Source organism: Rhodamnia argentea, chromosome 6 (genome assembly GCF_020921035.1).
Source record: "Rhodamnia argentea isolate NSW1041297 chromosome 6, ASM2092103v1, whole genome shotgun sequence".
Lineage (NCBI taxonomy): Eukaryota > Viridiplantae > Streptophyta > Magnoliopsida > Myrtales > Myrtaceae > Rhodamnia > Rhodamnia argentea.
In genome coordinates this window covers 29,848,576-29,872,180 of record NC_063155.1, presented here as the reverse complement: position 1 = coordinate 29,872,180, position 23,605 = coordinate 29,848,576, and the positions used below count along the sequence as shown (strand labels likewise).

At 39.6% G+C, this 23,605-nt stretch overlaps 2 protein-coding genes across 6 annotated transcripts in view; both read right to left on the bottom strand.

Moving 5' to 3' along the window:
- Nucleotides 1-2,544: 2,544 nt before the first annotated feature.
- LOC115730951 overlaps nucleotides 2,545-23,605 on the bottom strand; it is a 39,504-nt gene continuing 18,443 nt past the window's right edge. The window contains exon 14 of the mRNA XM_048280775.1: nucleotides 2,545-2,814. The gene's annotated coding sequence lies outside the window, so the exon portion shown is untranslated. The remainder of the gene's footprint in view (nucleotides 2,815-23,605) is intronic.
- Nucleotides 2,545-23,605, bottom strand: part of LOC115752193 (helicase protein MOM1-like) — a 39,034-nt gene continuing 17,973 nt past the window's right edge. For 2 of the 5 annotated variants that reach the window (XM_048281358.1, XM_048281359.1), the window contains exons 2-24: nucleotides 20,826-21,362; nucleotides 19,596-19,805; nucleotides 19,330-19,408; nucleotides 18,973-19,098; nucleotides 17,875-18,068; nucleotides 17,611-17,741; nucleotides 17,187-17,474; nucleotides 16,440-16,559; nucleotides 15,570-15,824; nucleotides 15,178-15,318; nucleotides 14,797-15,102; nucleotides 13,869-14,039; nucleotides 11,545-12,463; nucleotides 11,228-11,397; nucleotides 10,465-10,569; nucleotides 7,857-9,503; nucleotides 7,525-7,620; nucleotides 7,263-7,382; nucleotides 6,923-7,042; nucleotides 6,237-6,356; nucleotides 5,482-6,048; nucleotides 5,147-5,372; nucleotides 2,545-3,541 (exon numbers count right to left, since the gene is read on the bottom strand). In XM_048281358.1, coding sequence (XP_048137315.1) covers nucleotides 2,901-3,541; nucleotides 5,147-5,372; nucleotides 5,482-6,048; nucleotides 6,237-6,356; nucleotides 6,923-7,042; nucleotides 7,263-7,382; nucleotides 7,525-7,620; nucleotides 7,857-9,503; nucleotides 10,465-10,569; nucleotides 11,228-11,397; nucleotides 11,545-12,463; nucleotides 13,869-14,039; nucleotides 14,797-15,102; nucleotides 15,178-15,318; nucleotides 15,570-15,824; nucleotides 16,440-16,559; nucleotides 17,187-17,474; nucleotides 17,611-17,741; nucleotides 17,875-18,068; nucleotides 18,973-19,098; nucleotides 19,330-19,408; nucleotides 19,596-19,805; nucleotides 20,826-21,354 — 7,281 coding nt within the window. In that variant the 5' untranslated portion in view covers nucleotides 21,355-21,362 and the 3' untranslated portion in view covers nucleotides 2,545-2,900. Of the gene's footprint in view, nucleotides 3,542-5,146; nucleotides 5,373-5,481; nucleotides 6,049-6,236; nucleotides 6,357-6,922; nucleotides 7,043-7,262; nucleotides 7,383-7,524; nucleotides 7,621-7,856; nucleotides 9,504-10,464; nucleotides 10,570-11,227; nucleotides 11,398-11,544; nucleotides 12,464-13,868; nucleotides 14,040-14,796; nucleotides 15,103-15,177; nucleotides 15,319-15,569; nucleotides 15,825-16,439; nucleotides 16,560-17,186; nucleotides 17,475-17,610; nucleotides 17,742-17,874; nucleotides 18,069-18,972; nucleotides 19,104-19,329; nucleotides 19,409-19,595; nucleotides 19,806-20,825; nucleotides 21,363-23,050; nucleotides 23,163-23,605 lie in introns of those variants that run through there. The other 3 variants (XM_048281357.1, XM_048281360.1, XM_048281361.1) reach the window with 3 other exon arrangements.

Here is a 23,605-nt window from a genome sequence, read left to right as displayed (position 1 = left end):
GATGTCTCATGAAACGATCACACAGTGGATTCCAAAGGACAGGATGCGTCGTTCACGGTTCTCTCCAGAGTACGAGCATCGGGACGAATTCATCCTGCGCGGAGAAGATGTTACGTTGCTACTAAAAGGAAAGTCGGTCGTTTAATTGTAGATCCATACTTGGTAAGCTTACACAGCGTCACGCATTCAGTCGAGTATGCTACATCCCGGAGTCCTCGGCCGGCAAAAGGCGCGGTTGTGTGGACTTTCAGCCAGTACACAAAATGCAAGTGTTAATGGAAAATGAAGCATACTGGTGAGGGATAGGAATTTGAGAGTAATGTGACAGCTTTGCTTCTTTTTCATACTTTCAACAATATCAAACCTAACATGTAGCCTGCCCTAAAAAAAAAAAAATTTGTAGCCTGCCCTTTGTGGGAGGATCCACTGACAGGCTGTGCGGTACATCATGCATTGGTCTTTGAGCAAAGAAGTTGAAAATTTCAATTGGTTGGCTTTGCCCCCTGGGTGGATCCCCAGCGAATAGTTTGCTATTTTTGCTAACTAATAATAATTCACCACATAAGGAATACTTTAGTAACCCAATTAACGTTGACAATCGAAAATTTAGCACTTAATGAGATTAAACTTGCTCAATAACCTTAATTAGCATTGACCTACTAAACTCAATTAAGCGAAAAAATGCACACAGTGTGGTGAGTAAGCGGGGGGGTTCATTTAATTCATACTGGCAAAAAATCATCTGTGGCAATAAAAAAAAATCTCGCCAATATATATTTGTAAAACCTACCGATCATTGTCATTGTTTCATCCGCGGTAAGCAATTAGTGAAATTTATATATTACATTTCAATTATCGTCAATCAACTTTTTAATTTTATCTTCAAACACTCAGTACTTAAAATTTTTTCCATGATTGATTTAGTCTTATCGAACAAGGCTGTTCTTTTCTTTTTTTAGTCCTCTTCGGCAAAAGAAAAGGGAGGGACAAGAGGCACCAACCACGTCATTTATGAGAAATTAGAAGCCAAAAAGTCAATGACGCCAACTTGAGAAAGTAATTACTAAGAAAATACATCCAAGTTTTCTCACGATAATACAAATATGTTCATGCACTATTAAACCATATCATAAAACATTTCTTCAATTTCTCGGGCTGCATGACTGTGTTTCATTTCCCTTTACCATTGGATACTCTGTGGAGCTCAAGAAATTATGTATGACAGAGGAATGACAGGATTGAAGACTTCTCTATCTTATTTTTTCCTTGGGGAGAGGGGAGCAGAGACATCAATAAAGTTAAATAGATGTTTGACTATTAGAGTCAAAAGCTAATAATCAGAGACATGGTTGCTTTCTAAATCTAATTGAACTGAAAGTACGTGAAGCCAGATCTAGTCGATCACTGTCAGACCACACAATCTGAACGGCTAATGTTTACTAGTTTAAGCAAACTTATAGGCTTGTTAAGAAGTAGCTCCATGGCGAGACCTGATCTGTAATTACGATAATAAGTTTTTTTTTTTATAAAAAAAAATTGAGTTATCTTTTCAACTCAAAAGTCTTCGATGGCCTAACCCGTCAAAGCTTTGATAGTTGAACGATCTTTCCACAGGTTATTCAACACCCGACCACGTGGTTTAGATACCCTCGTCTCTTTGCAAGATGCAAAGTTGAGCAAAAGCACAAATTTCTCTTTACAATATGAATTGATGGTCATGCGGTAGAGTCATATTTTTGGCAAGTTTAGGGGCAGATCTCAAGCCTCCTTGTACCTAAAAGAGCTTAGCTTGGGATTATTCTATTATCAAAACAAATTTAACTAGTTCAGCCAGCTCAAATTGACTTTCAGCCCATTAGTTTCTAAATACACAAGTTGTTATAACTTTACCAAAAAGGAAAAAAATATTATAAGCATATAATATGGAAAGAAATTTGTCAAGATCAACTATGTTACTCACATTATTTTAGACTTATGACAACTGAGAAAGTAAGATTAAGTACCAAAGAAAAATTCTCACGTTAAACTTAACACAAAAACCAAGTTGTGTTCTCCGGGAGGGCTTACGGAACGTGCCACATTGTGCCAAGAATTGCTAACTCCTATAAAATTGCAATTCTTAAGTGACTACATAAAAATAAGAAGAAAGAAATGCGTGGAAGGAGAAAAAGAAGGTAAAAGGCTGAGTCCGTCAAGCTTGTCTCTGCCTCTTTTTTTTTTTTTTTTTGGGGGAGGCGATGTCTCTGGTTGGTTCAGTGAGTCGTCAATCGGCCAATTTTAATGAATTTCCGTTTGATGTGGAAAAAGCCTAAAACCGGGCCAAAACACCCAAAAAAAAAAAAAAAAACTCGGGTGGCAAAAGATAGGTTTTCCAGAATTGCAAGAGTACAGAAAATATTCCGAGATTCAATGAAGAATGTCAAATGAATTGTAAACATTCCTGAGAATTCTCTCCCCCCCCTCCCCCTCCCCCTCCCTCTTTTTTTTCAAGAGGGTTTTTGAGTTTTGGGGTTGTCTAGTACCAACAGTCAAAAGGTTGGGGCGTTTCGGGGTGAAATGAAACTCTACCTTCACCAATAGGCCCAGTGTCACAACTAAGCACAAGCTACAGGAAACAGAAACGAGCGAGCACCCATGTCAAATATTCCGAGATACACCCCTCTTCTGCGTACTTTCCCAACTCATGGCCACATATTCTTCCGGGCTTTTTGTACTAGGTGGTATCAAAAGGTCCTACTTCAGCTTAGGGTTAGTTCACAGGAATGATGCTACAGACATAAAACTTAATTATCACGATTGACTTATTTACAAAACCTTCCTGCAACCAAAACTGCCGAGGATCCATGGGATGCCTACTTGTTAGACCAACGGATATGATATCGATACCTTCGAGTGTGCGGTCAGTCGTCATCAGATAAGCATACAACGTCAGCGGTCGCACTAGAGGAGGTTAAATTATCCCTTTGTGAAGCAGCAATAATTAGGGGATGAAAGATATCCCTAAGCAGATCACTCCCCAATTCATTAGGTAGAAACCCTCCTACAGATCCTCCGCCATGATGCCGACTACTTGGACCTGCTGCGCCCGCAGGTGGCACTGCTGCCAATGGAAGCTGCTGAAGAGGGGCAGAAGTTGTAGGTGGGTTGCTAGGTGGCTGCTGATTAGGCAAGCCCTGCGAAGGGGTGCCTGAAGATGCAATTGAAGGTCTGAAAGCTTGGAGATGTGGGGCAGGAGAACGAAGATCGCTGGGAGCTTGAATGTTTGCTGATGGTGGCGGCATGCTGAGGCTGATCTGGGGCGGTCTGGATGCTATACCAGAGGAAACAGCCGAACTATCGAGAATGGTAACGCCAGACGGGCCCACATTCTGGAAGCTTGCCACATTGGGAGGAAAACTCTCTGAGCTTGTGAATGGAGTGGCAATAGTGCGAACCCCGTTCGATTGAAGGCCAGCAGAAGGGCCACGAACTGGCAAAGGCTGATGTGCATTACGCTGTGATGATAACTGTAGCAACTGCTGCATGGAACCAGAAGCTACATCTGCATGAAAATGGTTGCCATGAGCAATTTGGCATCAAAAGTGAACGCACACCCAGGCCTATCAACATGTTCAAAATCCGAAGTGCTAATATGATGATAGTATGCATGATGATGACTATTTTACTTTGCAGTTTTACAGAGAAATTGCACAAAAACCGGTGTCTCAGGGCACAAGGCTGCCCACACAGCTCGGGTCTGGGGAACGGTCGATGCACACAGCCTTATCCCTGATTTTTCCAAAAGGGCATTTTTGCAAAATGAACCAGTGACAGGCCACAACAGAGAAAACTGCATCTGGTTCACAACAATATAAAGGGAAATAATGCTGCTGGAATACATATTCAGGTCTCACTTGGCATTGAGTCTTGATATGGACAACAATCTGTGAAAACATTAATGCAAAGTGAGTTCCACATTGTATTTTACTGTTCCATGTATCATAAGGCCACAATTTTCTAGAGACGGAACAATGAAACGGCATAGTGAATGAAAAAAATCAGTTCAAATGGTTTCAGAAAGAATCATAAAAGATCATTCATGAAATTCCGGTTAGCTCGTACACCAAATATAAATCAATTATTATGGCCGCGACCACACTTATCTGACATGTTCACAGAAGTGAAGCCTTTTCTTTGTTATTATCTAAATAAAGAATCGTTCAAATCCCAACACGTTGATCACATATAACATGTTAAAGAGAAAGGGTAGAATGGTCTTTGTGGGTTTGTGGCTTTTGGGAGTTTACCCTAGTATGTACATGTACATCGTTCTTTTCATCAAATAACATCATTATTGAATACAGCTTACATGGTATCAAAGCCAAATTAATCTCTAAACCCTAGAACTAATTTCCACCACCGTCGACGGACCGGTGAACAACTGGCTGATATTTTCACGAAATCTCTAGGGAGTAGTAGGGTTGAGTATATCTGTAACAAGCTGGGCATGCTTGATATCCATGCTCCCGCTTGACGGGGAGTGTTAAAGAGTAAAAAGGGTAGAATGGTCTTTGTGGGTTTGGGGGATTTGGGAGTTTACCCTCGTATGTATATGTACATCGTTCTTTTCATCAAATAACATCATTATTGAGTACTGCTTACATAAAATAATTGAGCATTGGAAACATCAAACTTTCTCTATAGATTATTAATAAGTTCCCTGATGCACTTCTTAACAATATCCTTATGTTAATTAAGCCTTATCTAATGGTGATTGTCAGCACATAACATATTACTTGCTCTTAAGGTCATAATACAGCATACGTGTTTCTTGCCAATGATTTAATACTGCAAAAAAAACCTCGATTTCCCCAAAGCAAGTAGGATCTTGCCCATTTTATACAACAAGATGGGAGCAACATATAAAGTCATTGCAAATTTCTTCCAGAGATCAGATGATTATATAGCACGTGTGGTGTATGCCCGTGCTAAGAGGCGGACAAGCAAGAACAGGATGATTCTAACATGCTGATGAATATGGACGGTAAATTTATGTACTACAAATCTTTCAAGTGCAAGGCATGTATTTACCTAATAGCTCTCTTAAATATTATGCTGACTCGCAAATGGAAAGACAAAGTGTGCACACGCATCCAAGACTACGCACCTTGTTGAATTCCATTGGCGCCAGACGCCCTGATATCAGAACACTTGGATTTGAATGCCTCGGCTAGCATCCGGTTCATCAGAACTTTGCCCTGATTCATGTCGAGTTCCTTTTTTTTAGCAAGATATTCTGCCTCAATCTCCTTAAGTTTCAAATCGTACTTCCGGCGAATTTGTGCAACAATTTCCTCTATCTCCTTCCCGCAATCAGATACCAGTAGCAATTTCTGCTCAAAGAAATGCGAATTTACGATAATTAGAATATTAAATGTTAAATTCCATAAAGGACTAGCGGAATCTCTCATGAGCTAAACATAATGTCAAAAAGTAACTCACCGCATCTTCATGTGATTTGTCCATCTGCTCCATTTCCCTTTGTATTCTGTCCAGCTCATTCTGAAGAGGGTCCAAGTGCAATTTCAAAGGCATTCTGGGTTGTGCCATTGGAAAGGGACTCTGTAATAGCTGAGTGCTACTTTCCACAGAAATGGATGCAGTTGAATTGCCTGAGACCTGTGCCACCATCCCACCACGAGGAATGCTGACTGCAGATTCCGACATTGCTTGATTCGGAGGCACAGCAGGGTTTTCAGCAATTTGTGTTGACTGAGAGTGAACAGTTAGATTAGAAGTCTCTCCCACCCCCTGGAGTGGAGTTGCCGTTCCACTGACGAGAGCTAAATCATGTGAACTGTGGTTAAGAGGCTGATCTTGTGGCGGCAGAAGCACTGGAGGCTCCATATCTGCTGCTCCAGAGAAAGATGATGTAGCATTACCAGTACTAGATGATAGAAATTCAGTTTGTTGAGAAGCATTATGCTGCTCTTCGTTGGGTGCATTTCTCTCTCGCATGCTGCTGGACAGGGCATTAAAATCGTCTCCCATCTCCTGGCCAGATAAGGTCTGTAATGGACGAAAGGTAAAATCGTGACATTTATAAAACTACAGCATCCCTCTACTCTTTAAAAATGTTGATGAAGCAGAGAGGGCATAGATCCAAAAGTATTTCCCATGCATTCATATGAAGACTTGAGTATTTAGAGGTAAAGGAGGGTGGCCATCGACATTATGGAGATCATGGAAAGACATACATGACAAGATGATATGGAAGCACCCTCAGCATTATGCTGCTCTTCTTCGGGTGCATTTCTCTCCTGCATGCCGGTGGATGCTGCCTTACAATTAACTCTCAACTCCTCTTCAGGTAAGGTCTGTGATAGAGAGATACAGAAAAATCTTGTCATTTCTACTCTGAAGCCTTAAAGAGAAAATGCTTGTACAATGAACCTGCTCTGCTCTTTATGAATGCTAATGATGCAGAGAAGGCATCTGTTCACCTCCTGGTGTTCAGGCATTCATATTGAGAACCGAGTATTCAAAGGGAAAAAGGATGTACTTCAACATCTTCAAGAGCATTAATAAAAATACATGACGAGACTACATAAGAAGCAACTTCAGCATTAAGCTGCTCTTCATTGGGTAAATTTCTCTCTTCCATGCCGGTGGATGCGGCATTACAGTCATCTCTCAACTCTTGGCCAGGTAAGGTCTGTCGTAGATATATAGAAAATCATAGCATATGTTAAATTCTAACATACCCTCAAGCCTCTATGGGAAAATGTTTGTTCTGAGAAAAATTACTCTGCCCTTTACAATGCCAACAAAACAGAGACAGCATACACCCAATCATTGTTTCCACTTTCCAGGCATTCATGACAAGAATTAAGCGTTCAATGTAGGGTGTAATAAACATAGTTGGAAGCGTAGTAAATCATACAAGATAAGATGGCATGGAAGCACCCTCAGCATTTTGCTGCACTTCATCATGTATATTTCCCTCTTGCGTGATGGCTGGTCCGGGGTTACAATCATCTCTCAAATCCTGGTGAGGCGCACTCTACGACAGACATAAAAGAGTCATTTATATACACTGCAGCAGTTAAGAGAGAACATGTTTTCTAGTTCGAAAAAGAGGGAAAACTCCACTCTTTATGCATGCTAATAATGCAGCACAGGCATATGTCCACATCATGGTTCTCCGGCATTCATATCAAGAACTGTTATGCCAAGTAACAAAGGATGAATATCACCTTTGTGAAGAGCATAGATTAACATACATGATGAGATGTCGTAGAAGCAACCTCAGCATCATGCTGCTGTTTCCCAGGTGCATTTTTTTCTTGCACGCTCATGGATGTGACATTACAATCATCTCTCGACTCCTCATCAGGTAGAGTCTGCAATAATAAAATAGAAAAATGTCCAATAATGGTTCTGAATTTATTCATGTCAAGAACAGACATACAAAGGAAACAAGGATGGTTATCAACTTTGTCAAGAGCATGGACAACAAACATGATGAGACGATGTAGAAGCAACCTCATCATTATGTTGCTCTTGATTGGGTGCATTTATCTCTTGCCCGCGGGTAGATGTGGCATTACAATCGGCTCTCAACTCCTGGTCAGGTAGGGTCTGTAATAAGTCATTTACCAAATTTATGTGTACCCTCCAGCATTTACGAGACACTATTTTTTCAATGAAAAATCATGTCATTTACCATTTTTCAATGTACACTCCAGTATTTAGGAGACAATATTTGTCGTATGCCAACCCTACTCTTCACGGGGCATGTCAACTAATGTTTTCAAGAATTGAGTTAACTGTAACAAGGATGATATAAACACTGTAGAGAGCATAGATAAACATACACTGTGAGATGACACAGAAGCTCCCTCAGCAAAGGCCCGTGATGGCAGCACTGTAGTTGACTTTGATTGATTAACCAAGGCAACTTCTCGAGGTCCATCGCGGGGATGGACATTCTCAAGTACTTCAGATTCAGATCCATTGCATATTTCCGTTTCTGGTATATGTGGATCTGGAGAGATCATCTCCTCCGGTTCACCTGATATACAAATATTCTCTTGCACCTCCACCGCAGCTAGTTCATCAAGTGCTTCCATTCTTGAACCGTCACGAATCTGATCATCCAAGGAGCAAGCATTCAGAGAGCTAATATTCTCCAGAGTATGATCAGTGGCTCCGACTTTGTCTCTGCCATTAGGCATCCTTGATATTGATTGATTAACCAAGGAAGCTTTATGAGGTCCCTCACTATCAACCACCCCAGATTCAGATCCATTAGGTCGTTCCGTTTCTGATGCTTGTGGATCTGGAGAACTCGATCTCTCCAGTATATTCGTTAAATGAACACTCTCTTGCACCTCCACTGGACCCCACTTATCAATTGCTTCCTTTCTTGAACCATCAGGAATCTGATCCACCCATGTGCAAGCATCCATAGTGCTATCATTCTCTAGAGCATGGTTACTGAAAAAATCACCTTGTGAATTAACAGGAAGATTCTCCTGAGGGCAGGGATTGAGAGAAACAGCATTCCCTTGGTTGTCTATTTGTGTTCCATTAGCACATGGCCCCACCTCAGTAGAAACTGTTCCTGAAGCCACGGTACTCATCTCATCCTTGTCACTGCCAATCTTAACTGGAAGGCAGTCCTTTTCAGTATGGACAATTACATCAGCACTTTGGTCAACCGAGGGCCTCAAGAAAGGGTCCACATTATCAAGTTGATCATGACAATTGGAACTTTCCTGGCCCTGCCTGGCTTCAGGCAGCTTATTCAGCACTTGCGTGTGCGTTGAGCACCCATCTCCCTCTACTACAGAAGGCTCCTGCTGAACTCCATTTGCTGAGGCTAGATGTTCAGCATCAATTTCTTTAAGGTGCATGGCCATCTCACGTGAGCATTCTTCAATTTGTGTAGAGTATTCCCTGTCCAATCTCTTCATCCTGTCTATTTTTGTTGAACCACCACAATGCAAACGGACAATTGCAGCCTCCAATTTATGATTACTCTCCAGCAACACCTTCTGTGCCTCAGATTCTCTACATATTTCGTCCTTCCTCGCTTCTAGCCCCTGCAGTTTCTGTTTCTGGTCCTGAATTTCTCTGCCTCTTTCAGAAATGTCTCCCAATGTCAATCCAAACTCATCCATCAATGTAGGACTAGAAATGACCTCATTACTGGAGGATCCTTGAAAGGTACAATCTTCAATCTCTACTTTTACAGGTTGGAGGCAAGGCATAGCTGGCAGGGGCGACTTCAAACCAGATTGCTCCATCTGAAGGACTTTCTCTTTCAATTCTCCATATTTCAAGGAATCGACCGGTGGCTTCTTTCTAAGTTGGAGAAACTTTTTCTTTAGATCTCGCAACATTGAATACACATGATCTGCCTCTTCTTTCTTGCACTGGTAGTTCAAATGCTTTTTCGCAAGCTCAAGACATTCCGTGTGATCTATTTTTTCCTTTGATAAAGAAACTGCAGTCCAACACTGGATTTTAACAAGTTTGTGAGTAGACTTCTTAAAAGATGTACGTACACCCAATAGCAGTAAAGCTGCCGATATTAACAATGGATGGTTTTTATCCAGTGCATAGATAGTGAAAATTTTAATCAGGCCTAAAGTAGAGGATTTATAGTCCAACTAAGATTTTCTCCAACATTTGAACACCAAGAACTCATCTGATATGCAAATAAAGGAGTTTCTTTATGTTCTACTGATATCACAAGCAAAATGGCAAAAGGTCTTGATCAAAATCCAAGCTACGACATTCTCAAGTAACAAAACAGCCATAGCCTTTAAGACAAGATATGAGATTCAAAAGATACAGCTATCAAAAGTATCTACGCCACAGAGAAGATCTCACACAGATAAGGAGCAAATGGTCGGCCCAAAAAAGTAGTAATTCTACATTCAAAAGGTAACTTGGTTAAACAAAAAACAAAAAACCATAAAATCCATTGAAAAACCATGGTATCAGCTAGAAATGGCAAAATCAGATAAGAAAGAGGCATGCAGCTGATGGGTCACTATTTTCTCCAGGGTTGGAGAGAGAGTTCCTCTGCCCAGGCCTCCCATTGGTGGTTACCTAGTCAACTGTCACTGAAGCGGGACTTTAACTAACTAATCTGAAGCCTGGTTGGGGAACTTTCTTCCAACCTTGGTTGGAGGAAAACACGGCTCTTTTTCAAAATAATATGAGGGCATTTTAGTTACAGTCACATGTCAGTCACAGTTGACTATGAAATCACTGATAAGACACCTAGTTGAAGAACTTTCAAGAGAATGTGGCTTTGTTTCAATGATCATACAGGACATCACAAAAACAAAGAGTAAACAAAACCAAAAGCATCTTCATATTAAATTTCGCTAAATGTTTTAACCTTACACCAATTTACAATTAATAATTAGTGAAACCAATGAACTTGCAAAAAAAAAGAAAAATTCTAACCAGTGCCAACTGGAAAGCTTGTAGAATACTCGCTGATTCCCGGCTGACATGATGATTAGTGATAACATAATCAAGGAAGCTATTAACCATACCCTTGATATTGTCCTGGATATAAAGAAGTATTAGAAGTTAGTATAGTGCAGTACTTGGTAATGGTAAAAAAGATACACCTGCGGTACTGATATTCGGAAACTTGGAATCAGCTTGGTACTATAATGACACCCACAATTTCACAGCATAAAATTCCGGATCCAAAATACAGAGTATGGTACTACACTAGTATAATATGGAACCAGATGATGCTAGCCACAATTCATTTAGCATCAACGAGAAACGGCACCCGTCTACAACCAACATGAGTATCGGACAAACCGATAATGAAAATAAATAATTTATGATGTTTGCGAAGATTGGACACAGAAGAGCGCAAATATTGACATAATCGAGAGTATTTTATTGGATGCTTGGAACAATGTTTTCCACCTTTACAGGATTATACAGTGAGAATGAAACAATTTTTTCCACCTTTACAGGATTATACAGTGAGAATGAATCATGTTTAGACCATCCAAACAACCAATTGTCCCGAGCAGCGGGCATAACTATGTAACCCAGTCTTTCAGAAAATAAAATTATAAAAAGAAAAAAAACATCCGGCCTAGCAAACAATCTGAAACTTCGGGCACATTAACAATAGAATGAAGCACTTAATATGCTCCCCATCATTATAAGATTTCTTTTTCCAGAGAGAGAAAAACCATACCGATAAATTGAGCAAGTCACTAAGTCTCAAGATTTCTGGTTTCAGCAAAAGATAGAGGCTCCTCTGTGCATCGCGCAACTTTCTTCCCTCATCAGAGTCAACCATTTTACCTTCAGGTATAGCTGCCAAATCTTCTCCTCCAAGAGATTGAATAAATGGACTGGAAGTCCCTGAAAAATGATGTTTGGAAACGTAAAGAGACTGGGAAATCTAAGTTTGTCCAACAAAACATATTAATCCATGAAACATTTAAGAGAAGAGAATCCCGTGCAGGTGCCACAAAATGTAACTAGATGTACTCCTTTGCAATCAGTTACCTTCCTTGTTAGCAGCAACCTTTTTCTCCCCATCTAATCGCTGCTTCCTAGAGGACGGAGATATGCTATTATATGTCGACTTCTTGCGTTTCTTGGCCAGCTTATTACTGTCAGACCCAACTTCTTCAAATATATTGACATATGATTGAAGCCTTTTTCTACTCCTTGGGGTTGAACCAGAACAATATTTCCAGCAAGGATGCTTTCCTTCCAATAACTTTGTCCAGAAAATATACGGCAAGTCTTCAGCAGTGGACTGAATCATCAACTCACCAACCAAAGGAAAATCTGTGCAGTAAGTTCCTGAAGTTTGCTGCGCTTTGACAATGACAGATCTGCTCTTCACACTGTTCTCATTCTGTAGCATCAAAGCCAGAAACTCCTGAACCACGGAGTTTGCAAGCAATTGATCAGACAATTCCATGGAAGACACACTAGAGCTGCCATGGAACTCGTCCAATCTACGCATAAGAAATGACGCCCCCCACATGAGTAACATGTGGCTAGTCCTTGGACTTATATTTTGCAGTTTGCTTTCAAGGTGCATGCCTTGTTTTGCACATATCAATGCCTTTTCTTCAACCGTACAAGATAAATACAAGCGCAGCACTTTTATTTGGACTTGAGATTCAATTGTCAATTTCTGCAAATTTCTTAAGTCACTAGCAGGATTCCAGTCACTATCGAATATAATCACCATATCAACTGATGACAATTTGATGCTAGGATTACAGGCTCGATTCTCCAACAAAAACACAAATCTTCCCAGCTCCTTGTCATTAAACTTAGTCAAAGCAGACTGTTTCTTAGAAGGGAGAATGCCACCATCGACACGTTCATATGAATCTGCCCCAAATCTCAGACGTAAAAAGTCATCCAAAACATCGCCAGTCAAATCTCTTCCTGAACCACCAATGGACTGCCAACCAAGAAAACAGGAAAATGGTCACCACAAACAACCAATGGTTTACTTACCAAAAAAAAAAAAAAACAACCAATGGTGATTATCAGTTTTTCAATAGAATATGCAACAAAGAGAGGATCAAAGGAGGGCAGAGTTAAGCTCTTGGGGAAAATTTTGCAGTTTTTGCGACTTATATGGGGAATCTCCTTTTTAAATGTCCTATTATTCTTGCTTTTGATGAGATTAACTGATTGAATAGGATGTACAATACCTGGCCTCTTTTCCAGGATCCCGTTACCAGAATACCATTTACGAGAAATTCTCCTTTTTCCATGAGCAAGCATAAGTGAAATCCGCGAAATCCGCACAAGGTAAATGTTGAAGTATTGTCCCACATTGCTTGACAACAGGTCCTAAATGCTCTTTATATTTATGTAGTCTCGCTCCACCTATTAACTTAAGCTTTTGGGTTGGACTTTCTAACATGGTATCGTAACCAGTGCTAATCCTTTCGTGAATGTGTGTGGTAAAATTCCATTAGTCAAAAATTTCACATGCTGCTCATAATCCTGCTTGCACATGAGAGGCGTTTTTGAAGTATTGTCCCATATTACTTGACAACGGATCCTAAATACTCTTTATATTCATGTAGTCTCCCTTTACCTATTAGCTTAAGCTTTTGGGTTGAACTTTCTAACAGTAAAGTATATACTCTTCCTGATTGCATTTTAGAAACAATCCTCTATGTTAATTTACAGACCTGCAAACACTAGCCTATCAACGACCAGTCGACATTATCCATCCAGGGATGAAACCAATTCAGATATGCTCACTGACCCGAAAACACATCGAGATAAATGCTTTTATTGGTAAAAAAGGTTCTAACGGTCCACAAGTTCCCTACTTACCGCACTATAAAGCAATGAAAAGTTTAACATCACGTGGTCCCCCGTCTCAGCTTGACTGAAAAATATCGGCTTCCAAACACCAAAAGAATAGTGTGGGAACCATATATCTCTTCCCAAAAGTATGTACCTCTTCCACACATCAAGTTCTGCCATTAAATAGTCCCCTGCGCTTAACATCTCATTCAATTGATGTTAAGTCAAAAAATGAACGAGGTTTATTGACTTTTTATCTTTTCCTATTATTCTGAAAGTTAGCAGCAGCAGAGTTTGCCGATATTTTTCCTACTAGCACCATGTACTATGATATCCTGCCACTAGAAAATAAGACATCTTGAGGTCTGAATAGCCCAAGTTCCTGGAAACCCTGTCATACTCCTATAATTGGAAAACTTCCATTCAAGCAGCGGCAAAGCAGGATTCAACTTCATTTGTTCTATTTTATGGTGTAGGGTGGGTGGGGTTAACAGAATTTCAAGATTTTGTCAGGGTTCAGAGAAGCTCAACATCCTCACCTGAAACAATATAAGAACTTTCAGGTGCTGTTTCTTTGACTCCGAAAGCAACCGATCAAGAAGCTGAAGTTTCCCGCTAGCTTTTCTTCCAACATCCAAGTCAATTGGCTGAAGATCTTTCCTCAATGGGCCTTGAAGAGATGGATCGACATCGTATGAATAATTACAACACTGTCAAAAAAGGACAAAAAATCACTGGAGGCAAAATCGTCACATTTGTCCTTTCAACATGTCAGCCTCACTTTAACAGGATAAAAAAGAACTAACAACTAAAAATTGAGTAAACAAGGGGAACAAAACCAAAAGACTCTTTGAAGTTGCAATATGAAATCAGGGCCTCAGTGTTCTGATTCATTAGAAAACACTAACCATAGTCCAAAAGAAAAACTAAGTGATCGGATATAACCATAAAATCTATGATGACATAAACTAGGTCTAGGACACTGGTCCTTCAAATCCCAAAATAAGGATAAGATGTCAGCATTCTGTAAGATAGAACTAAAACTGACAAGATCTTCATAGAGAGAGGAAGTAAGGCAGATATTCTCACCCAACTTAAATGATATGTCAAATGCTATATGCAATATGTGCGGAAGGGCCGCAGCCTAGCCATGCACTGAATGACACATCATATCATGTTATGCAAAAAGCTGAGTGTTCCGCAACACACAGGTTTCAGCCGCATCGAAAAAAGAAAAAGAAAAAAGAAACGGCTTTATTTTTTCCTGTTCTTTTCTTAGAAAGTGTTTCAAAACTATAAAAAGAAGTTGAATAACCAAAAGGGAAATAAACAACGAATTGCAGAAAACGGGAACTTCGGGTGTTTGAAGTTTAACATTACATACTAAGCCTTGATGGAATAAATATAACCATCGATCATCCAGAAATCATGTAATAATGCAATTAAGGAAAAATGTGACCCGCAAACCTTCCGAGCAGAGACAAGGATATCACGTAGCACACCAACAGGGTCAACTTTTGATGATGAACAGAGCGACAAAGAGTTTGACAGTAGAGTAGCACAATACTGTTCAAGCTGCACATTTGATATTTGTGCTGGAACCCAGTACTCGACAAATCTAGACGAATCTGTATTGCCCTCAAGTGCAGTATAGCTAAACAGCCGCTCCTTGAGTTTATGCACAGTCTCATGAGAATTGGCTGCCAATGCATTCATAATTTCACCATGATCATCAAGCATGGAGAGCAGAGTACGGTACTCGGAGACATTTTCCTGCAAAAATGGGTATCAGTAAGTACGACAGCAGATGGTACTGGGTTGTAATATATGTGCACTTAAATTACAAACCTTTGTATTCCCATTAAAGAGGAGAAGCCTGCTTTGGGTCTTTAGCTTCTTAAATTCTTCAGAAAAGGATAAAGTCCTGGGTTGTTGGCATTCATCAACTACTATTGCTTCCCATTCCATTTGTGTCAGAATATCCATATCCTGCAGAGAAAATGGTGACAGTTCTGAGACATGACAACTCACGAAAAGGTAAACAAAATTCTATGCAGCAGGGGATTTCCATTTGCAAGGTATATTGGGAATAGAGTCCAAATGACATGAGAGATAAAATGAAGGAAGAATAACAGAGGTAAGATGTTTCAATGAAAAGATAACTGCTATCGCCCTGGCCCCTGAAGATAATTGCCAATTTCAAAGTTACTGACATAGCACAAAAGAGAAAATATAAACACCTCGACAATGGCCTCTGGAGGAGATATAAGCACTTGAAACGCTAAGGAAGCCCCTTCCTCGGAGAATTCCAGGTTCCTAATAAATTTACGAGCATCTTTGCTTCCATTGAAAACCACAACATTAAGAGTTGGTGCCAGACGAAAAAACTCCGCATCCCACGAATGAACTGAGGTAGAAGGTGAAATGATAAGAAAAGGAAGACAGCCATCACGTTCGAGCGATAAAACAAATGATGTGACCTTCAAAATGTGTTCCTGCAGGGAAAAAAATAGCCTTATCAGCCATGACCATATGTTAGTTTATGATCTACCACCAGGTCCACCACAGCAGCAAATTTTCAAGTCATGTCCAAAATCGCATGCAATAAAATCCCTTTTCTAAATGTTTTAACATATCATCCTTTCCTCAAGTTCTTTAACTGATCTATGTGCCTTTTTTTCTGTTTTCCTCATATGGAACTTCAGATTCATTGATACAATCCATGGGTCTCACATAGCTTTTATAAGACAGAAAGAACAATGAGTAATCTCTGAATCATCATGAATTGCCATAGGAAATAAAGTAAACGATAATGAGGACATCAAGTAAGCTTTTCCCCAGCAAGCTGCAGGAATGATGGAAGGGACAAAATAGAAATAAAAAGAAGAAAGGCAAGACACAAAATGAGAGAGGGACAAATAATAAAAAATTAAGTAGACAAGAAAGATTTTTTCAGCGCATTCTACCTTCCTAATACCATCTTATCCTACAGGCTGCCCCAAATTGGATAACACTCTAGACACCTCCTCAGCAATTTTATAAAGGTTTTACTATGCCCTAGTGCATACCACAGAGATCACCAGCAGGTCAGAAGAACAAAACATTCTCACCTGGTCATCTACTATAATATGGCTATTAATGAGATCTGCATGATTGTTCTCCGGTCCCAGGATAACTTTAGCTGGAAGCTCTGACAATTCATTCCTCAAACTTTTTTTCCTTTCTGGAAGCTGCCAAAAGCAGGTAATAAGTCAACAGCCAACTAATAAAAGAACACAAAACAATCAGCATTCCATGAAACAAGAGCATTTGATTGCATCAGCTAAAGTGGAAATATACAGAGCATAGGAATCAAATTCACTTTCTCCATCTTGCTTTTCTTTTCATGCACCAGGTATTACAAGTTTCAGTTTTTTACCCAAATCTTGCTTTGACAATTGACTATAAACTTTTCAAGTACCATTCTTGGAGCATTACTTATAATTCTAGCCACAAATTATGATACAGTTCAATAAAATAAAACTGAATAAGTTTGGGAACTAACACAATATATCAATGTTTGCTCAGAAAGACTTTCTTTCAATATTGATTATCGTCGCCTCTTTAATATCATAAAAATAAATAAATGTGCGCTGGAAAAAGCTCCATAAACAGAACATGACTGTCATACAAAATTATCTTTTACAGATTTATCGCTACTGGAGCAGAATGATAGAGGCTCATTACTAAATTAAAGAAAGATGTATATCAAAAAATGTATGCAGCGTCCAAAATCTCACAGCAAACATCCAAAAGAAAGAGGATGTGCCGAAGGTTCATAAGCCTGTATTTCCACTTCTCAAAAATAATATAATTACCTTAGTCACTTCAACATTACAAGCTCCTGTTGCTCTATCAAGACGGTTTTCATACTGTTTGAAGAGGCTCTGAGTTTCTGAAGAGAGAAACAGGGAAGCATTCTCTAGCTCCCATGAAGCATGTTCATAATCAAGGCCACACCATTTTACAAGCCATTGGTAATGGCACATTGACACGTCAGTACCCTCCTCCTGTCTGTCACGTTCACTATGAAATTGAGGTGAAGTTATTAATCGCTTCTGCAGTAGACGCCTTGGTAAAGCCCACTCTGACTTCCACGGTACCACCTGAAGAGATAAAGACATACCGCATAGCCAAATAGGGTAAAATGATAAACACAAATACTGAATTCTTTCATATTTAGGACGATCACTTCAGCAATTTAAAAAGCATCATCAATGGAGAAATAATTGAACCATTTACCTGCTTCTTCTGAAGAAAACTAGCAACTAGAGATGGCCATTTAGCAGCCACCTCAGCTTCTGGTAACCATCGATTGTGAAAATGAGCGAGTCCTTTGTATTTAACAAAAAATTGCTTCTGCATTTGCCACCCTGAGATTGAAACAACAGCCAGATTATTCAAAGGATACAAAACGAAACTGGAGTAAATTGATCAACAGAGATACAAAAGAATAGATAAATTAAGCAACGCAAATGAATATGTCTAATGATGTACTCCCCATACCATTAGGATTCGATACTTCCACTTCCCTGCAATCCCAAATGGACTCTACTCCTTCAGAAACTGAATAGGCACCATACTTCATCATCTTCCTAACACAAGCAAGACAGTGCCAAACTCCTAGGGGAACATCATTAAGAGGAGGATCCAAACAGGAAAGATGGTAGTGTCTTTGGCATCCAGCTCCATCGCAGTACCTAAAAATTGCACATACTATTTCAGAAAGCACCATGCCAAACTACAAGCCCATCCCAATGTAGGAATCACGTTATGTTGCATTTTGAATAACACTACAAAAAAAGCTCACAGAGTAGATTTTGAAGACAACAACAGCTGATAATATCATAGAACATTGTGAAAGATGTATCAGAGCCCGGGAAAATAATTCACAACTACCACTGGTTTCAATTAGCACAGCCCACAGAATGGCAAATTCAGCGGCCTGCTTTTTTGCTCGTGTCAATGGGCAGTAAGGAATGAATCATCTTATCCAAATGTATCTCAAAGATATACTAAAAAGTGTTGCCAAAGATGTATTACTTTACAATACTTCAAGACAAAAGCTCCTCAGAAACTATAATAGAGCAAAACCAATGCAAAGAGAAAAGCCCTTGACCAAATCTAAGGAAATGAATCAACTTCAGACTCTGTTAATACGAAAGCAAACAAGACTGCAGCCTTAAAGTCATACGCAATAAGTGAAGCCATGGTAATTTCATTAAGTGAATATTTTGACAGAGAATAGTCATAGCAAGCATTCCTTGTATGAAAACTTTGTCTAACCACCAGCGGTTTATGTTCATCATTCATCCTTTAGAAACAAATAAAAAAACTGAAGAGAACTCCCAAAATTTGCGCATATCTCGATTTAATGTTTTTCAAAGTACATAGAAAGAATAAGGTATGACTGAAGGAGCATAATTCTCAGTATACAGGGAATATAAACAGATAACCTAAAACAAGCTCATGACATCAAAGCAGAGGAACAAGAAGCACTAAAGAAGAAACAGGGAAACATGATTATGTTATCAAATGCACAGTAGGCAAATATTACAAGGAAGAAAGGGTAAAAAATATAGCAAAGTGTCAAGGATTTCTCACAAGAGTTTTCCGCCAAGCTTGCAGATAAAGCATGTATTCTGTCCACTTTCTTCATCAATCTTTACCAACACATGCAAGTTCTGCTTTTCACCAAGTTCCAAGTTAACAGTGGCTTCAGGCTCCCCACTATCCTAACATAACATTAACAAAGACAAGCATACATCATGCCAAGGTCACTGACATCTAGAGCAGACATATAGATAAAATAGCCAAACGACCAACACATCCACTTGGTGAAAAGAACAGAAATGATACAGGTTAAAGGCGATTTGTCGCGATAACCCAGATATACTGCAGCTTATCATATCATCGCTCCAAGGAAAGGAAACAGATGCAAAATATAGTGGACTTTAATACCTTTTTCTCTTTGAATTTATACCATCTATTTGGACGAAATTGCGCTCTGCAGTGGTAACATTTTGACATCCTGCCATGGCTGAGACAATGGAAATCAAGTAAACTGAGTCGCTCTGTTTATCACGGACATCTTCTTGACCATTTTCTAAAAATACATAACCATCTAAAGAGACATAATTTGCATCTGCCAATACTACTTATGAGTTGAAAATACAGAGACATCAAGATCCGGAGAAAAACCATGTCCGCATCTTTAGACTAATTACCTTGTTGAGTAGAATGGTTGTTTTGCTTGAGGCAAGTGTTTTCCTCATTTTGTTTTTCCACTGTTTTTGTCATGGATTCCACACCCTCTTTAATCTTTTGATTACAATCACTACAACCATTGACTGCATCAACTTCCTCTGGACCAGCCACAGAATTGCTGTGTTCCGGCTGAAAGGACTCATTTGGACAACTCAACTCCTCACGGCAATCTACAAGCCCGATGATCACGGTCAAGTAAATTATAAGCAAGTTCCATAGATGCACAAATAAAACAAACTGCTACTGTTCTGCATGCACATGCACATGCATCCCACAGGTAACTATGTCAAAACAATTAAACTTACTTCTTAAAAGAAATATCTGTCCAGTTAAAAAGGGTTGAGAATGAGAAATGCGAATTCCATCATATTCTACCATTATAGGGGTATGGCGTTCGAGACAAAGAAAGATCTGATGATGTAGTCTCGAGCAGGAAGTTCATGTCCCACTCCTCCCAATAATTTTTTAAGGCCGAAGAGTTTCCCCCAGACTCCAACCGATTCATCATATTTGCTTCGAAAATTTGAATTTAGCTTGGTAACGACAGGATATTATGCCCTTGTTTCGGATAACAATACCGCGCCAAATGTAAAGTTTAAACTAGAAAAGTCCTCAACCCCAGTTAGTTTCTGCAACGTGACCCGCCAGAAAAGAGAAAACTGAACTCGAAAAACTTGCCCATTGTGATCATATACACCAATTTTGAAGCTCAACATATAAAAAGTAACAAATGTAAGAAATGACTAATTCAGGGCATTTAACCTACAGATTTATGAACAAATGACACGTATTAATCCAACAATAATTCCCGCAACGACTACTCTCAGAAATTTTACAATTTTATGATTTTAAAAAAAATGACAGGAAGTTGACCAATGCACAATATTTCATGAATATTTAGCACGTGATTGAAGGAAATGTGGCATAACAACAAGAAGATCTTGTTGAACAGATTGTCCAAAAAATATTTTAATAAATTATTTGAGCATGCATAACGACCCCAGCCAAAGTACCTATGAGAAACCTTCAAACAGGGTCATTGCATTCTAACAGTTTCACCGCATCCATAAATATAACCTTCATAAAACACATGACGATCTATTAACTTGCCTCTTTCATTTATCAGGCATTCATAAAACTACTACTTCCAGCAGAAGGGGAAAAATTTAGCAAAACAAAAAATCATTTACCTGATGCTTTATCCTTGTTTCCCTTCCTGAACAGTGCTCTATAAGCACGAGCACTCAATTTCCCTCTCTTCACCAGGGTAGAAGCTGGTTCTTCTTCATTACTTTTGCTAGATTCCTTATCTTCCACCTCCAATTGTTTTGCCTTAGTCTCTTTCTTGTCCATTTGGTTTTGCCTATCAGATGACTCGGACCTTCTAGCAGACTTCTTTGATATTGCAGAATCTGAGGAATGCCGCAGCTTCTTGCATCTCTCGGACCTCCTCACTGGACTTGGCGTCCTTTGTCTCTTGACCTTCTTGGGATCCTTAGAAACTGAAGTAGGTGGGGTTTGCTTCTCAAGGCGCTCCGACTTTCGAGTACTCGGAAAGCTTGGAATCATTGGTTTCTTGGATGATGACTCCCTGGTTGACCTTCTCAGTCCATATGAATCTGATGCAAAGTCTGATGTACTGGATCCCTTACCACCGCTATGCACCTTGTTTGTACATTCATCGCCAATTTTACAACCAGATCGAGTTTGATTTACCATATTTTTATCTGCAAATCACCATACATCACAACAATCCTCTTATCCTTTCACGAAAACTTCGATCAAACACTTATCATAAATTATCCGTGCGTAATAGAAGCTACAATGTGTCCTTAGGAAAACTGTTTGAAAGTTTCCATCTAAAACATATAGCTAATTACAGAGTTTCCAATCCCCAAGATAATCAATGAAGAGCACCTCAAAGTTCAAACTGCGGAAGTATACTAGACAAACAACCCAGAATATACACAGAGCTTAACTGTTCTTATGGTATTGGACTCTGCCGCATGAATATTTACAACTTATATAACTGTGAATTCAATAAGACGCAGCGCTAAAGAGTTTTCTTGGTCGAAACCCCAGAGAGTTGAACAGTGGCACTTGTACTGTTAAAACAAGAGAATCAATACTGCTTTATGAAACACAAAAGCTTCCCCACTTTTCAAAATCTTGTTCTTTTGTTTTAATTGTCACACCCCGGCAACAAAAGGAAACATAGAGATCCACCGCTATGTTTTCTTTCTCCTTGATTCTCTAGGCTACCAAAAGCATGATATGGCACAATCACTTCTGATATGGTAGACACATCCAAAAGCATTCTCTAGATTCAGCTGTAAACCCTTTACTATCACAAACATGCCCAGATAAAACCTGAACCTTCACATGCAAAAATTCTTTTTAGATCCAACTAAAGGGTCAGTTTGGAGTGAGCTTTTATTATTTACTTTTGACCTCCTTTATAATTCTTTTCAAAATTCCAGCCCATGCAATTTGACTCTAATCTATCACGGAACACCTGAAACATTTCAAAACATACCAGTATTAACATGTAGTTCCGATGTGCTTTATGCATAATTTTGTAGAGTTTAATAACAGTCAGAGTTTCGTTAGGAAAGTGCTTTAAATAGGACAGAACAATCGCACCCTTGGTTTAAAAGTAAGGAAAGTATCCCACCGCAAACCAGCAATAGATGCAACAGAGATATTTTGTAATCAAGTGGCAACTCGCCATTCAACTTCCAAGAATTTGACGCTCACATCTTTTCAGTTCTTTCAGTTTATCACATAGGACTGACGCAAATGTGGACGGATATATGGACACAATGATTTTGCGAATGAGAAAAGGCCTCCAATGAGCTGTGTTCTACATCAAGCAATACCTGGAGTCTATTGGTACAAGCACACGGTATCATTCATACCGTGACTTACAATCAACCTTGGAGGTAAGATCCTGGGAGAAAACACAGCAAGATATGCAATGCTTGACCACTTACAAGTCTTTCTTGTGGATTCAACTGCAGAAATTGAAGTAATTAGGCTTCCTCTGTTGCTTCCTGCTTGGTCATGTCTTGATAGGAAAAGAAAACTTGATTGTTTGAAGGTTGAAAAGCAGGGTCTCGGATAGTATAAGCAGTCATACTAAGAGACATTCAAATTTATTTCAGCATCAAAGCCTCGTGCCCACTGTATTTAAAGCATGGGATTTGATAAGGTTTTGGTTTCAAAGACAAGGAAGTACAGCTGCTCTTCCAACCAGTTACCATACCCAAGGTCGACTTGCATGTGCTTTGATAAGGCATGGATTGGACTTTAGACAGTTAAAGACATACACAAAGCACATGAGCCAAGGTAATAAGAAAAAAAACATAATGCACTTACTCAACTCAAAGCAAAGAAATGGAGGAATGAAAGGAACCTCTAGGTCTTTTGATCATCCACCTACTAACTTCTTCCCTTGGAGTTATATCAACTATCGAAAAAATTTACTCCCAACGTGACGGTCGAAGGTATGGCAATCGCAGGATCCACTAAGAGACAAGAGTATCTATGGACATAAAAAGACAGAGCTAATCAACCCAAAGTGTGTTCTCTAAAGGAACTGTCAGACACAAACTTAACGATTTGCATGCAAGAATCTCCGGTCACAACCATCAGCTTACCGAGGGAAAAAACCCAAAAAAAAACCCTAAATCCCCACGTTAATTCATCAACGTCCCTCGAAACCCACGCCAAATTCGTTATCAACCCACAAAAACCTACCCAGCCCAAATTGCAGCACAGGGAAGAAATTCGAACCCACCCCGCGATCCCGCAAATTCGCGAGCGCACATTCAAAGGGAAAACATTAACCGCGAGACCAATGCAAGAAGATGTCCGAAGCCAGGGGTAAAATCTGAGCTCCCGCCGAGAAGCCTTAAGGGGGCCCAAAAAAAGCCTAGCGAAGCTACAACGCACGGACCCGATGGAGGAA